This window comes from Melospiza melodia, chromosome 2 (genome assembly GCF_035770615.1).
Source record: "Melospiza melodia melodia isolate bMelMel2 chromosome 2, bMelMel2.pri, whole genome shotgun sequence".
In the NCBI taxonomy this organism is placed as follows: domain Eukaryota; kingdom Metazoa; phylum Chordata; class Aves; order Passeriformes; family Passerellidae; genus Melospiza; species Melospiza melodia.
In genome coordinates this window covers 4255826-4273023 of record NC_086195.1, presented here as the reverse complement: position 1 = coordinate 4273023, position 17198 = coordinate 4255826, and the positions used below count along the sequence as shown (strand labels likewise).

The following is a 17198-nucleotide window of genomic DNA, read 5'->3' as shown; positions in this document are numbered from 1 at the left end:
TTTGATTTTTCCCACTTTTTTTAAATATCAGCAAAAATATATTATGACCATTTTTCCTATGTTTTTTTAAAGATTTGCCCATTTTTTCTCCCTCCACCAAATTAAAGGAACATCAGAATTGTCCAAAAAAGATGCAAATTTGGCTGCAAACTTTAAAAAATATATTTAAATTGCTTACAGAATGTTCTACACATTGCAGTGTCAGAACACAATTATATTTCAAAAGAAGCAACAAAAAGCCAATTAAAAGACAAGTCAGCAAGTAGGGAAACAGTACATCAAAAGTCATTCCAGGGAAAACCGCTGCACTTGCAGAAACATGTGGATTGCAGCAAGAATAAAGGATTTGCATTGTTAAAATGTGTAATGGTATTTAAATATTGTGTGGTGGGATGGAGGGGAAAATAAAGGTTAGCTGAAATATGAATATTGAGTTGCTTTTATTGTGTTAAAATGGTGAATCTCTTATTGCAGTGCCCAGTTGCCCTCCAGGGAATGTGCAAGCCACTGCCACGTCCCCAGAAACCATCTCCATTTCCTGGTCAACACTGGCAAAGGAAACCCTGAATGGGATCCTGCAGGGATTCAGGGTTATCTACTGGGCCAACCTCTTGGATGGAGGTAAGAAACACCAACCTATTACCAAGCAAAAAGCTGTATGTAGCCTTTATATCGTTTTCTCTCCGGTGTGAAGGCATTTTACTCTCTTTTCTTCTTGGTTTAGAGAAAACTTTTTCTACCTGTGAGGGAGCAGGTTTTCCTAGAGGCTGAACAGAACAGTAAAGCTGCCTGGAGGAACCTCAGGGAAGGCTCCCACCATGGGTTTGCAAAACTGTCATGGTACCCAACACAACTTGAGCAAATTTCACCTCAGGTACAGAGTCCAGAATGGACTTCTGAGGTTTTTTTAATGGACTTTTGTGGGGTTTTTTTTAAGAATGGTGACATGGATCTAGAACAAACCAGCCCAAACCTGATTTTCACTATAATTTGGTTGGTTATCTCTTTGCCTAGTCGATATACTATCACTTATTTTTTCATAGGATGCATTTCCTCTCCTGAGGAAAAAAGATAGAAAATTTTTTTTCTGAGAGCAAAAGAAGGAAATGTCTCTGGGAAAAGCTTGTTATTTCCATGGCAGCTTTTCCTATTGGGTTTTTGTACTCTTAGCATAATTCTTGGGGAAATAGGCTCCAGAGCAGAGACTGAGTGAAAGAATCAAAGGAGAATTGTGATGCTTTCCTCATCTGCACTTTATTGCGTGATGATAATTCCATGTATGGCCCTTTTTTGTAAATTAAACAAATTAGTAGGTTTGAGATGCACATGACTTTATTCCTACTTGCCCTGTGGATTTTTCACAGCTGCCTCCCTTCTTTCCTTTCATCCAGCAGAACCACAGTTCACTCTAACCTGCAATTGTGCCAATCCTGGCCTCTCTTAGTGTGGAAAGGGGAATTTAGAGTGGAAATAGGACTCAGAGGCCCATTGTCCCTGCTGGTTATGATAGCCTCAAAAATATTTGGAAATCAACCAAATCCTTTAAAAATAAAGATTAAAAATGTATGAGAAGCATACAGAAAAAAATGTAAACATGTAGGGCATAAAATTAAATGTTTACAGTGATGCCTGTAGTTTTGGATCAGATCCTGTGTGGATATTATCACATCTAAGCTCCTATGTGATGTCTCACAACATGATGAAAAAGATGATGTTCATGCCATGCTTAAAACTGGATTTTCTTGATTTATTCATCTTTATTTGCTGTCCTAAATATGTGTAAAGCTTTTTTTTTTTCTTTTTGCCATATGGGTCGTACTTCTTAGCTTGCTTCAAAAAAAAAAAAAGATTAATATGAAGTGCATCATCTTTCTGCAAGTAAATCTGATTTTACTGTGTTTAAATCTATTGTAAGCCACTATTGCTGCTATCAAGTGCTTTGCAGCACCACTTGCTGCATATTTTAAAATAAAGGGGACATTTTCTTCATTTTCCTTATGAGAAATGGTCTTTCTCATAACCAGAAAATCTTTATAAAGATAACCAATGTTCTCATTTTTTTTCTTTAGGGGATGTTTCACAATAATCTCTTCTTGTTATCTGTTCTTTATGAAAAATCTCATTACTTGTAGAATTTCTTCAATTCTCTTCATCGTATATTTTTTTTTTAATTGCAATAAAAAAAAAGAGTTTGAAATGAAAAATGGGGTCTGCTTCAAGTGGTAAGAGGTCAGGACTTAAGTGAATTAATTGTAATTCATTAAAATTCATTGCTGTTCTGCAATAATGAAGCATTCCTTGTCTGGGACACCCAAGATTTCCACAGCAGGTATCAACATCTGGAAGAAGAGTGAACTTGGCAATAACTCCATTTCCTTTTTATTTCATTTTATTTTATAGAGCTGGGAGAGATAAAGAATGTCACTACTACCCAGCCATCCCTGGAGCTGGATGGGCTGGAAAAATACACCAACTACAGCATCCAGGTGTTGGCTTTCACCCGGGCTGGGGATGGAGTGAGGAGCGAGCAGATTTTCACCCGCACTAAGGAGGATGGTAAGGAGTCAAAGCACCTTCCATTCCCACTTCCAGGAAATGTCTGTTTGTCTCAGGCACATATTTTATGTAAAAACATGTCTCAGGCATGCAGAGATTGAGAACTCAGCCCTGGGCCCAGTGCAGGGAGGAGCTGGAGCTGCTGCAGAGCCCAGAGGAGGCTCCAGGATGAGCAGAGGATGGAGCAGCTCTGCTGGCAGGAAAGGCTGGCACAGCTGGCATTGCTCACCTGCACAGGAGAAGCTTTGGGCTGAGCTCAGGGTGGCCTTGCAGGGCCTGGAGGAGCTGAGAAGAAAGATGGAAACAAAATATTCACAAGGAACTGGAGTGACAGGACAATGGGGAATGGCTTCAAACTAACAGAGAGTAGTACTAGATGGGATCTTGGGAATCAGGAATTGTTCCCTGGCAAGGTGGGCAGGGGCTGGGATGGAATTCCATCCCTGGATCCCTGGCAGTGCCCAAGGCCAGGTTGGACACTGGGGCTGGAGCAGCCTGGGACAGTGGGAGGTGTCCCTGCCATGGCAGGGGTGGCACTGGATGAGCTTTAAGGTCCTTTCCAAAGCATTCTGATATTCTATGAAAATGGGGAAAGGAGGAGAGACTGTTCTGGAACTATCTATATTACTTAGATCCCACTACGAATATTTTTTCACTATATATACAGATATATATAGATAGATATATATATTTATAGATAGATATAGATATAGATATAGATAGATATATATAGATATATATACACACACACATGTATATCCATATATATATATAAATCCTCCAAATACCTCTTCCTTCAAAAGCAAAATAAAGAACAAAAATGGCTTACCATTTTTTCCTAGACCAAAGCATGGAAAATTCAGTTCCTAATGCTGAAAGTTTAAGAAACTTTTAATCATACACAGACACTGACACATGAGATTCCATAATCACTTTACTGTAACTGTAACTGTTATAATCACTTCAGGTTGCCTCAGTAGGATGCCATGCACTGATCTATTTCTGGAGCACTAAAATTCCAAATTCAGGGGAGGTTTTGTCCCTAACCTGTTTTAATGCCTTGAAAATACAATGAGATGTACAAATGTATTTTTTGATCCCCAAAATGCTTTTGAAAAACTGGATCAAGACTTTTTATGGTACTGATAAAAATGCCCACAGTCCTCTCAATGAGGTTACTTGAATAATGTTTAATTTTTAAATTCTCATGTGAGTTATACAATATGTTTTCAAGGAAATTAGTCAATGGATTTTCCTTTCTTGTACATTCACTTTATTGGTCACTCATGAATATATGAATATACATGCCAATTTTTTATTTGTAATAAGATTTACAAAAGTGACAAGAGAGCAGGTTCAGTAAATTAAACTGACGTGATGAATTCTGTGCTTTTTTCCCCAGTAAAAAATTATGTGAATAAAGTTAGTAATTTTTTTCCAATTAAATATTAAGGGGACTCATACTAAAATTTCCATACATTGTAAGGTTCCTTTTTTGTAATGTTTGATACTGGTTCCAGCTGTAGCTATATCCAGAGGATGCAGTAAATGAAAATTGCTCAGCTCTAGACTTGTGTGTCTCAAACACTGAACATTCTGATAACAGCCTAAAGTCCTTTAAAAGTTACTTTGGAGCACCCAGGTCCTGACTCAGATACTCTTGGGACACCTAGTGCTTGGAAGTAGATGGATTTATTTCAATGAGAAAAGATATAAAATATAAAATGTAAGAGAACTGTAAAACACATGCTGCATTTTCAAGTTACTTTTTGTCAAGTAGATCCCAGCATAGCAAACCTGAATTTCCTCTGAACACAAAGGCTCTCAGCCCTGAGCCTTGGGAGTGGGATTTAATCCACCAGGAGCCAGGAGTAATGTCCCACACTGTTCCAGGAGCTTGGGGACAGGCTGGGATATCTGGTTCATGTCAGAAGCCTCAAACGTTTCTTCTCCTTGTCCTCCTTCTCCTTCTTCTCTTCCTCCTTCTCCTTCTCCTTCTCCATCTCCTTCTCCTTCTCCTTCTCCTTCTCCTTCTCCTTCTCCTTCTCCTTCTCCTTCTCCTTCTCCTTCTCCTTCTCCTTCTCCTTCTCCTTCTCCTTCTCCTTCTCCTTCTCCTTCTCCTTCTCCTTCTCCTTCTCTTCCTTCCCCTTCTCCTCTTCCTCTTCCTCCTCCTCCTCCTCCTCTTTCTTCTTCTTCTCCTTCTTCTCCTCCTCCTCTATCTCCTCCATCAGCTCCTTCATCTTTGTGTTCTTTTCTTCCCCCTAGCCCAGCCTCATTTGCTCATCCCAGTTCTTGGTGGTGGCTCTTTTGCTGTCTCCGTCCCTGGGATCAGACCGGCCCTGGAGAGGGGAGCACATTGCTCAGACTTTGTTTGGAGCAGTGCAAAGCTCATCTCTCACCTTTCCTCCTCCTGTAGCTCAGCAATAACTCACCCTGGGACAGCCTGATGAAACTTTCCAGAGATTTTCTGATGCCTCTCACTGGTTGCATTCATTAAATCTTTTGTCTAGGAAACTAAATGGAAAGGTGTTCCAGAAAATACAGTGATTTAATATTCAGCTTCAGCTTCACAACTTTTACTAAGGGCAGGAAAGGTTTTGAGTGGAATGTGCAGAGACCTGCAGTTAAGCATAAACCAAACCCAAAATCCTGGATCTAAACATCCTGAAGGGTATGGAAGTTAAAGAGGAAAAGAGCATTTACATTGGCAAACTGTGCACCAAACAGGTGCCCCATTCCTCAGAGAAAGGGACATTTCCACTGTCATTTTCTAAGGAAAATATTCTGTAGAGGATTTTTCAGTAGGACTAATTCCAGTGCACTTAAAAAATTCTGCCCTGAAGTGAGTTTAAGCATTTCCTTGGCATGTGAAATAAATTAATTGGAATCCTAACAGAGCTTAAAACTGGAAACTTTCTATCTCTGCTCCCAGACCTTCTCTGGCTAAAATGATGACAACAAGATATTCCACCCTCCTCTAATAAAATCTGGAAATCTGGGGTATTTTAAAGTGGCTGCCAAGCCCTCCACATCATTATTGCTATGAGGCCATATGTGATCATAATTTCCTTTCTCTTTTTTTTCATTTTTTTTACATGAGAGGAAACTTTTCATTGTAAAATCAATGGTGCAGCATTTTCCACTGCTGCTGGAAAACCCAGCTGGGGCCTCCTGTGACTTCTCTGTTGGTGTTCAGTTAAAGACATCAACCCAGAATTTCTTCAGCAGGCTTGATATCTCTAAGGGTAACCCAGCAGGTGAATCCTGGATGGAATGCCTTGATACTTTGATTTTTTGTAATGTTTGATACTGATTTTAGACACCAGAGGTCAGACACTGCTGCTGATCAGCAAAGGAAATGGGAACAACTCAAGCAAATAATAGGAAAGGAGCTTTCAAGAAATGAGCTTTCCTTTCAATGTGATCATATTTAGGGGGTTTATCTAGCTTTCCCCCTGCTCCTTTCTTGAAAGCTGACTTCAGAAAAAATACTGCTCTTTTGTGAATTCCTCCTGGTAGAAAAAATAATCCAAGAAGAAATGTCGAATTTTTAAAAATTCATTCTGGTTTTGTCCCTTACCTTTTCCACTTTACAGTTTCTAATAAGCTGCTCATCCTCTTCACCTGGAGACTTGCTTTAATAAACCATTAAAAATTAAAGCAGCTCTTCCAATTCTTTTCCCTGCTGTGATCAAAATGCAGTTTGAAAGGCTTCTCCGTTTTGCAGCAAGAGGGAGTGTGTGTCACAGATTCGCTCTCTGCTCCTATGCTGCAAATGCAACATGAGCAAACTATGGTTGTAATAAGGAATTTGCTGCCTGACCAAGTCTAGAATGTGACACAGCACCTTGGCTGGCAGCAGTGCCCTGACCCTGGGAGGACACAGACCCAGAGCCCCCATGCCAGGAAAGGTTCCTGCAGCTGGGAATTTGCTCTGGGTGTCTGTCAGAGTGGCATCTGGGCTGGCAGTGCCACAGGAGGATTTCAGCAGCAGTGCTGTGCTTCCAGCTCTCTGGCATTCAGAGCCAGGCAAAAACTGCAGCAGGAAGGAAGGGAAAATAATCCCAAATCCCTCTGCCAGCCCCGCTCTGCTGAATCCAAAGAGATTTTCCTCCTCTCCTTCCTCTCCCTGGGTACCAAGCTTCCTCACCATGGGCATGAGAGGCACAGACAGCATCTGGCAAGCTTTACCTTCATTCTGAAATGAGTAAGCAGTGATCAGTACTCCTTGGAGCAGAGCTCTGCTTGGGTTTGTTCAGCTGATGAGGGTGACTGGGCTCTGGGATGAAAAATTTCCCTTGATGACCCCTTAAAGCACTTTTTTTTCTAGTGGTAAAGATCTCCAATTTTATTTTTTTGACTAAAAAGCAAAAGGCACAGAATAGCAAATGTTCCCCTTGGGAAACTGGCAGGATTTAATAGAAGTGGGGTGCTTAATAAGGGGCCAGTTCAGAGTAAATTCACATGTTGATGTGTTTTGGCTGGCATAGACCTGCATTGTAGGTGGAATATGTACATGAACAAACAGGCAGCAGTCAGGAGTTGAGTTTATTTTGGTTTTTCTAAGTGCAGCCAGCAATGGAATAGTCCCGTGTCCTGCAGAATTAAAACCCTGTTACAGAACAAGGCTCAGATTTCTGATTTATTTTCCAGATCACTCTTTAAATGCACCACAGTCTGTGCATTTGCCTCCCTGCTGCTCGGTACTGTGAAGAAAAATGGTGATAATCTCTCTGCTTATGAAAAGGAGAATGAGAAAGTTCCTGGAGCTCCTCCCCATTATCTGGCACATCTAAATGCTGGTTCCCAGCCCTGTCGTATCAGGATAATTGCCTGCTCTGCTTTAGCATTTCACTTGCACTGTCAGGAATACAAAGTGTTCTCCTCCACATGAAAGCAGGATGCTATTTCCGTGTTTTTCAAAGCCTTGCTAGCTGGAGAATGAGGCCATCTTTGATCTTAAATTTGCCACATCTGCTCCCTGGAAGGCTGCAAAGTTGTTTAGAAGCAATCCTCAGATTTTCACCATAGTTTTAGCCCCGGTGATTATGGGAAAAAAAAAAAAAAGGGATCTATGGCATTGTGCAAATTCAGTTTGTATTTCTGGGAGCTGTGGGAGTCAGTGTGCTGAATAAAGGTCCAGGGAGAATTCAATAAGGCAGCTCTGGTCTCCTGATACTGCTGGCTTGTAATGACTGAAGCCTGAAAGGCTGGGGATGCAATGGCAATGAGGGAAAATACCTTTAGTTTGCTTGGCAAGGCTCAGGATTTTCCTCTCCAGGATCAGGCAGGCACCACATTCCCCAACTATTGAAAATGCATGTCCACTCCAGGGAAGAGAATGATGAATCTGACTCCATGTTCTCAGAAGGCTAATTTATTACTTTATTGTACTATATTATATTAAAGAATACTATACTATACTAAAGAATACAGAAAAGATACTTACTGAATGCTAAAAAGATAATAATGAAAACTGGTGACTCTTTCCAGAGTCCTGACACGGCTTGGCCCTGATTGGCCATTGAGTGAAAACAACTCACACCAGAATCCAATGAAACAATCACCTGTGGGTAAACAATCTCCAAACACATTCCACATGAGCAGAACACAGGAGAAGCAAATGAGATAAGAATTGTTTTCCTTTTCTTTGAGGCTTCTCTGCCTTTCAGCTTCCCAGGAGAAAAGCCCTGGGCGAAGGAATCATGTCCAGAGAGTGTGAATGGCACACCCAACCACAACTTCTCCAGATGCCCAAGGAACCCAGTTTAGTAGCAAATTCTTCAGCTGATGCTGAGATTGCTGTTATGAGGTCCAGGGGATGGGTTTGACCAATATCTTTACCCTCTGGACAGAGAACAATGGGATCTGTGGAGCACCAGAAGAGATTCTGCAGGATTCCTGCCAAGGAAATGTAAACACTTCCACACACACAGTGGAGTGACACAGAGTTTTCATGTGCGCAGCCCAGCAGTGCAGCAAAAAGAGGACTAAAAAATGAGTATTCAGAATAATTTTGCCAACACTGCAAAAACTGCTGCATGACTCCAACCCAGTGAGGTGGAGTGGTCCTTGGGTTGAAAATTTTATTAAATGTCTTCCTGAGTTTCTTTCTGGCCCCTCTTTCTGCTGGTCTCACACCAAACAGCAACACAGCAATGCCAAGGAATGTTTCCCACATAGGCCCAATGAGTGGAAAATGCCAGAGGAATTCTGAGTTAATCCCTCAACACTTGGCAGCCATGACCAATTACCATCAGAACCTGTCCCTATAGATCACACCCTAATTTAACAATAAATTGCATTAACCTCATCCATCTATTTGCAGTGATTTCCAGAAAACATTGCTATCCATAAAGGAATCCTCCTGTGGGTTAGGTAATTACCCTGGAGAGCCAGCTTTCACTTCTCAGCAGCAGGAGCAAATAGCATTTCTAATGAGCTGGGTATAAATAACAAGTTGGATGCTGTCAAGCATCAATATTTACTCTGCATTGGATAGAGCTGCTAACTGAATTAGCCCCTTTGCAGTGAGGGGCTGGGTTTGCATGCAATTATCATCATGACATTCTCACTTGATGCCTAATTAGCTCTCTCAGCACATTATAAATAGAAAATGCAAATTCACAGAAGTTGCACTGAGTGGTGCCTGTCAATTTTCTCACATATTCCAGGACCACCTATGCAGATATGAAATTGAGGGTCTCCTCACATTGTTTTTACACAAAAGATGAGCAAATTTAGATCCCAGGACGGCTGACTTCTCTTTATGGGCAAAGTTCTGTAGCAGCATAATATTTGCTTGCTTAGTTGAGGTAGAGCAAAGATTCGGAATTTGTCTACAAATATCAGGACAAGGGATTTTGTACCTCTGCTGCACAGTAACTGTTTTCTGTGAAAGTAAAGCTGGTCAAGCATTGCGATGGTAATTGCACTAGAAATTTTAACATTTTGGTAGTTTTACTTGAAAACAGACAAAAATATCAGATTCCTCACAAAGCAGTAGTTCTGTAGAGAACAAAGTCCAGAAAATTGTTTCATTTTGACTTATAACCCACATAGCAATTATCAATACAACTTATCTATTTTAATAATTTGACATAAATATTGAGCACACACAGTGCTATTATATCTTTCAAATTATATATTTTCACAGTTTTTAAAATATATTTTCAAATATTTTGACACAAGGTGTTATTTTTCAGGAAATTTTAAACCCGTTTATTCTGATATTAAATGTAGCCCTTGTTTTGTTTGAGTAGAAGCTTGTGTGTAATGTGATATTCCAGCATGCAGGAAAATAAATCTAGCAATTTTGCACATTAGTAAAAGAGTGTTTCCAAAGCTGCAGAGATTGTACAGTGTAATGTATGTTTGAAAAACAGCATATGCTCATGAAATCAAAACCTTTCCCAAAATGCAGGGCTGCAAAGGGATGTGGTTAAGACTACACAGCAAGATTTTAGCATTTCTGAGCTGAAGCTTTTTTCCACTGATTTTAGACAGGAGGTTTGAGGAGTTTTACTATTTCTCTGTGATAATTTGGTATTATTGTGTATTATGTAGATAGCTGCTGTAATTAGAGAAATAGATATTGTGCAGTGCCAGAGGGAGGTCTGAGCTGCTGAGGGCAGGGCGAGGGACAAGGACTCTGTGAGAGGAGATGTCTGCTCACATATCCATTGTGGCACTTGCTGGCCATGGGTCACACCAGGCAGTGCAAACTGCTCATTTACCCTGCACTTCAGTAAATTCACAGCTCTGCTCTGGATGTCCATTAAACTGTCCACATGTGCATTATTTATAACACTTTGGCCTGGGTTGTGTGTTCAAAGCTGGCTATTTATTATAAAGTGTTGTTTGGCAATTTCTGTGGTCACGGACAAGATATTTTCATGTGTGCATTTGGATTCAAACTGAAAGGGGGAGTTTAGGTTGGATCTAGGGAAGAAATTTTTTACTGTGAGGGTGGTGAGGCCCTGACACAGGTTTCTCAGAGGATGTTCCATCCCTGGAAGTGTCCAAGGCCAAGATGGATGGAGATCCGAGGAACCTGGTCTAGTGGAAGGTCTCTCTGCCCATGGCAAGGGTTTGGAAGATATTTAAGTTCACTTCCAACCCAAACCATTCTTGGGTTCATTCTGTGATTTTATGCAGGCTGGAGGGGATGTATCACAAAAGTTTAACCATAAGTAGCAGGTTCTGCTTTGGGACCCTCTGAAGAAGAGTTTCTCCCCCAAACCTTCTCCCTGGCACACTCCCTAACACCGAGTGTCCATCTCAGCCCATGGGGGCACAGCCACCAAAGCAGCACACTCCCCTTTTCCTCTTAACTCCTCTGTTACACTGGGATGATGGAGTATCTGCCTTGGGCCACTCTCATACACTTTGCTTCTCCAGTTCCAGGTCCTCCTGCTGGAGTTAAAGCAGCTGCTGCCTCGGCCTCCACGGTTTTTGTCTCCTGGCTGCCTCCCCTGAAGCTGAACGGCATCATCAGGAAATACACCGTGTTCTGCTCCCACCCCTACCCCACAGTAAGTGCCACAGCCCCTCCCTGCAGGGCTGACACACAGCATTTGCAGATACCAGCCCTTGATCTTCTCCCTGCTGCCTCCTCTCCTGCCCTTTGCTCCCTGAGCAAGGCCAAAGGGAGATCCTGGAGCTGCAGAGGGAAGTGAGAGTGGAGTTTGGTTTATCCCACCTACCAGATTTTTGTTCAAAACCTATTATACAAATAATTTCAAAATATGCAGTTGAAGTGAAGTATTTTTCAAGGTTTGGTTGGTTTAGAATATATCAAGTTCCATTTTCCAGGACCAGCTGCAGGAGCCCTGTTGCAGCTGGAGGCGTGTATTCATTCACCCTGCTTCCATTGAAGTTCCTGCCTTTTTGCCTTGAGTATTCATGTATGAAGGAACATAATGACTTACAAACAAACAAACATATTTGCTTGTGAATAGGGTTATTTATGCCTGGAATATTTGCCCAATCTAGCTCTATGTGCTTTTACTTGCTGAGAAAGTGACAAGAGGAAATTTGAATGGAGTATCAGGTTATCTTTCTTCCTGTCTGAATCACAATGAAATTCAGCAATCTTTAAAAACAAGGGCCAATTGCTCTCTTTAAATACCCATGTATATTTATTTTCATGTGGATTGAAAAGGATACTTATTTATTTTATATCTGAGGTTTGGATTTAGGTTATATCCAAGGTCTGGATTTCAGTTTTAAGCAGGACTTCCCACCAAACGTAAAAAATGCAATCTTGGTTTGATAGGAAAGGAAAATATTGTTCCAGAAATTTCCAAAAGTACTTCAGGCTTGGGGAAATTTCCCTGTCCCCAAGGCAGGGGGTTGGAACAAGGTGGTCTTTTAGATCCTTTCCAACCCAAACCATTGTTTGATTCTCGGATTTATGTTTTGGGACTACTTTCTCCTAAATCCATTCATTTCATAATTGTAGCAAACCAAACCATCTTTAGCACACCTTTAAATGTAAACTAGCTGGAGATTTTCCATCACATTTGGAAATGTGATTAGTTCATTAGTTCTTACTTTTCTATGGCCCTCAGTGGGTTAAAGAGGTCAGAGTTTAGAGGACAGCTGTGAGTGGGGATCAGGAACTTCTCTGGGGGCTTGGAGAGAACACCAGATGGTGCTGCTGCCTTCTCCACAGACCCTCCATGCACAAAGCTGCAGTGCTGCTTCCTGGGGCTTTGCTAGCAACGTTTTTCCCTGTATTTACATCCCCAAGAAAATAAACATCCTCAGCTAAAAATATTATTCTCCACCATGTGAGTCTCTAACAGACAAAACTTCCCATTTTGTGGTTACCTTTGGGAGCACCTCAGAGATGGACAATGACAAGAACAGTTGCTTTTTTTTTGCTGTTTTTGGCCTGAACAGAATCTTACTGCTGTATTTCTGTGGTGTTCATTATGCAGGGGTATGTATGAACCATCTTGGAACCATACCTTAGCCCCAGGTAGGGGCACATGGAGGTTTTTGTGCTTTTTATTAATTGCTGATGTGTGCATGGATAGCTCTAAAAGGTGTCCCTGCCCCCAGGACAGATGATCTTTAATGTCCCCTCCAGCCCAAAGCATTCTGTGATTCCATGATCCTGCTGTTACCCTCATGCAGGTGTGTGTACATAGAAATGCATATGTGCACACACAGATATATGTATAAATATGTTCAATATAAATATATAAAGATGTGTCCCTGTCCCAGTGCTCTGCAGATCAGCAGGAGCTGTGGCTTGCAGAGATCATCTCTATCAGCCCTGTGTGCTGAGTGAGGCAGGGATCACACTGGGGGCTCAGTTTCCAGAAGCCAAGTTGGACATTTTTAAACAAATGCAAGCCCTCAGGACGTATTTAATATAGGACACACTCCCTCAGCTTTATTTCTAACAGAAATGCTTTGTTATCTTTTATTCTGAGATGGATTGTGAGCTAAAAAAGCTGTTTTATTCAGAGCTGCTTTGCAGTGAATCCAGCCTGCTGCAGAGCTGCTCAAATGCCAACACTGCTGTGCAGATACACTTAATATATCCAGGGAAGTTCTTGTTTGATTCACTGCTGGCAGAGACAAGTAGCTGACAGAGGGAGAGGCCCTAAATTAGGGTGAGGAGGAGAATAAATAAAAGACCTGTGTCTTTATCATCTCCTCTGCCACCATCAGTAGCAAGTGCTGTAGCTGCAGGTATGGAGCCCTAAAAACTTCATCCATCACTCACAGCCCTGGCTGCAAAAGAACTTTGCTAAAAGTCTGCTATTCAAGCAGAAAGGCAAACTCAGTTTTCAGGCATCAGTGAATAGAAAGAGAAAAGGACTGGGGTAAAGGTAAATTTATGGGGAGGCTGCATTCTTTGCTGATTGTATTTTATGGCTGAGAACAAATCCATGCAATAGACTTTAGACAGGTTAACACCAGTCCTTTACACAAGAACACTGCTTTGGTGTTTAAGTCACCAACAGGAAAAATAATTAATTCTCTTGGTCGTATTGTGCATATTTTTATTACAAACATAACACTTAGACAAGCCTGACATATAAAATGAAGATTTGCTGCCTCTTGCACTGTTCAGTTTGCTTTGCAAAGACAGAAGCTTTTAAAACTTCTGCTGCTTCTGTATAGAACAAAAGCATTTCCTCTTTAAATATTTTGAGCCCTAAGGACAGTATTTGCCTGGGATGTTTCAAACCACAAATACGATTAATGTGTGAAAAATGGAAAAGATTCTCCACTGCAGTCTGTTCTCTGGCCAAGATAAAGGGCAAGCAAGGATCCAATTTCACACTGTTTAATTGTTGTGTCTGTAGTATTCTACAGGCATAATTAGGCAAAACTTTCTCTTTTTATATTCTGAAAATGTAGGAGAAAATACAGAAATATGAGACTTCATGGATCCTCCGTTCTTCAAATATAAGAAACAAAATATGCCAGAATTTATGTTAGAAAAATTATCCTTTGTGCTAACTCATAGCCTATATTTTTGCTTCTCCCCACTTTCTACCATATCCATGTCCAACTTTTGGTAGGATCTGGCTTTTTAGGACCACCTGTAATGGTCCCATGGTGGCCAGATTCCTTTTAAGAGAGGTGATTCCCATTGTTCTGGCAGGATGCTCATAGCACTCCTCCTGCCTAGGTCTCAGGGAAGTTCTGCCACTGCTGTCCCACCCTGCCAGGGGGATTTTCCCCCATGGTGCCACCCACAGGGAACACAATTTGAATCCTAGCACAGAAATTAGGCTGGTTCAGTTCCTGCTGAACTTAACTCCCTCCCCCGGAGGCTGTTCCAGCACTTGTGCAATGCCAGGGCTTTTCAAGTGCAACAGAAAAGGAGATTTGGGGATTTTATGAAGAAAAAAGACAAAAAAATCCTCCCTAAAAACAACCACCGACCTCTTGTTGCGTTCAGGTCAGTACAATGCTTAAGGAGGAATCAATGGGATTAAATTAAATAAAATTTAGATGTCAGGAAGTGTCTGGAAAAGGTGGCTGTGGCACACAGGTTAGCCAGCCTGGGAAACTTTGATCTCAGAACAGGTAAAAAGCTTCTCCTAAAGAAGCAGGAGAGTGCTGAGGGCGGGAGAAGGAAGGTTAAGGATCAGGATTTCTTGATGAGAAAGTGCCTATGCACAAGGACAGGGAATTTTTTAGATGGGAAATTCTGATCAGCTGGGGGAAAATATTACCATGAGGTCCTGGTCAAATATTGAAGCTGGGGCCCAGACTGTGGCATCTCCACACTGGAAATCTTCAAGTTTTCACTTGACCTGTCCCTGAGCAACTTGATGCAATTAAATTTGCTTTGAGAAGGGGGTTCAACTGGGTGACCTCCAGAGGAACCTTCCAACCTCAATTCTATTACTATGAGGCAGTTTAAAACTGGAAAAGTTGGTCCAAATCTGTATAAAAGAAGGGAAACCAGACAGTGGTAGAGTTAATGTGCAACCCATGGAGGAAAAGAGACACATTAAATTAATACCAAGATGTCTCATAATTTAAAAGTCTCCTGTAAAACTCGTATGACATTTTAGGCCACTGGCAGGACTCTTCGTCTTTCCCATCTGAGCACTTTCTATGCACAGTCTCCCAAGCAAGTTCTGCTTTTAGCTCTCACTATCAGGAAGTCAGAGAGTGGGAGTGAGGTCACCTTATTTCACATCTTAACTGAGTTCCACATGAGTGGAGGAAAGACAAGAACCAACTGACTGTGTCCTGAAAAGGAAAATCACGGAGAAAGGAGAATGGTCTCCATTTATTATCCTTTTATAGTGCACTTCTACTTACATGACTCCTTTCCATTAATCTCCAGGCTTTCTATGGAGGAAGCACAGAGTGATGCACAAATTAATGACCTGCTTTGCTGGGAACAGCAGGAAAATCCTGTTTAATGTGTTTGCTTCTATTAGTGAGTGACCCACCAGCAGATCAGCAAAACCCAAACAGCAACAACAACCATAATGACTAAACTTTGCTAATCAACAAGTCAAAATAGACTTTGATATGTGTATTTCTGATCGGATGATGCCATAACTCTTTATTGACGCCCAAATGATTTTGCTGGTCTGTATTTTCTCAGCTCTTTACCTCACTTTCTAGCACAAGGACCCAAAGATTGGCAAATATGACAAAAACCTGCAAAGCATACAGGTATATATTTAAAACCTTAGATTTCATATAGGAAGAACCAGTTTATTTTCTGGTCTTTAATCCTGACAGTAACTTTGAAATGTTGGTTGATGAAACTGTTGCTTAGCTGTGGGATTCTGCTGAGAGATGATTTGTCCCTCAAACCCACCTTTGACTGAGGTCTCCAAAGACCAGAAGCCTGAGGACTGGAAGGAGAAGAAATTCCAGAACTGTTGAATGAGATGAATGGAGTGAGAATATTCCTGCAAAGATCCCAGATGATAAACTGGATTATCTGGATGAGGAACCAGAGCACATAGCAGACCCCAGTGCTGAAATAGGGGCAGTGATTAGGAATTATCTCGTAGTGCAAACCCTACAGTCAGCCCCAGGTACCTGTGTTGGAAAGAGTCTTTGGAAACTGTGATCTACATTTCTAGACTTCTCCAAAGGGTGTAGAAATATCCAAACCCTTCAAGCCCAGCAAAGATTTGTGTTGGCCTGGAAATATTTCTGTGAGGCAGCTGGAATCGGAATAGGTGGTAGATGAAGAGGTGCAAAGCAGTGATGGAGAAGAGAGAAATGATCTTATATTTGGCCAAAGCCCAAGTCAAAACTTGAAAACCAAAGTCAGTTTACGTGAAAACATGATCAATGTTGGAAACTGACCAACATCTGAGGCAGACAGTTGCTGATCTTTTTGATTTGCTTATTTTACTGTGAGAAACATACTCTTAAGCCTGTTAAACTTCTAGATTTGTTTCATTCTTTTGCTTTTATTTAAACCCACTAAGGGAAAATAAATCATGTGATTTAACCAGCATACACAGGAGTCTCTGGGGTTGCTGTGTGGAAGAGGAGAGTAATTGCTGCTCTTGGTCTGTAATTCACAGACTCTAAGTGGTATTTAATTAATCTGACTTCAGTCACCTTGAATAGAGTCACAAGTACTTATTCTGGGGTCATCAAGGATTTCCTTTCATTAAGGAAAGAAGCTAGATGTCAGTGATAAACTGGATAAATCTCCTGAAAATTTCCCTTCTCTTTGTTTAGCCTAGAGAAAGTATACATGCTTATCCTAAACCAGCAACATAAACTAGATCTGGAAGTATATACAATTATCTTAACCTAGATCTTAAAACTACTAGCTGTCATAAATTCCCATCATCCAGGTGTTTTCCACTCAATTCTCTCAGGCAGACACAAGTTTTGTCTTGATTTTGCATAGAATGTGTCTAAATTCCAACTTTGGGTTTGCATCACACTTTCTGACCCTCATTTCCTCTCCAGATTAAGGATTTGGATAAAAGAAAACTTTGGAAAATAGAGTTGATGCAGTTATAAGGCAGAAATTATTTATTGTTAAATTCTGTAGGTCTTTCAGTGATTAGAAGGATGCTGAAAGTTTCTTGGAAAAAAGGGAGAAGTAGCTGGCAGAAGTTGGCTAAGTAGATAAAGTTACTGCTGAACAGAAGTTTATGTAGAATCAGCAGATT

At 41.1% G+C, this 17198-nt stretch overlaps 1 protein-coding gene across 2 annotated transcripts in view; it reads left to right on the top strand.

The window, feature by feature from the left end:
• The window catches only part of DSCAM (DS cell adhesion molecule), a 468801-nt gene that overhangs the window by 375672 nt on the left and 75931 nt on the right, over positions 1-17198 (top strand). For both annotated transcript variants that reach the window (XM_063180924.1, XM_063180932.1), the window contains exons 18-20: positions 475-621; positions 2401-2556; positions 10957-11090. In XM_063180924.1, the coding sequence (XP_063036994.1) occupies positions 475-621; positions 2401-2556; positions 10957-11090 (437 nt within the window). The remainder of the gene's footprint in view (positions 1-474; positions 622-2400; positions 2557-10956; positions 11091-17198) is intronic.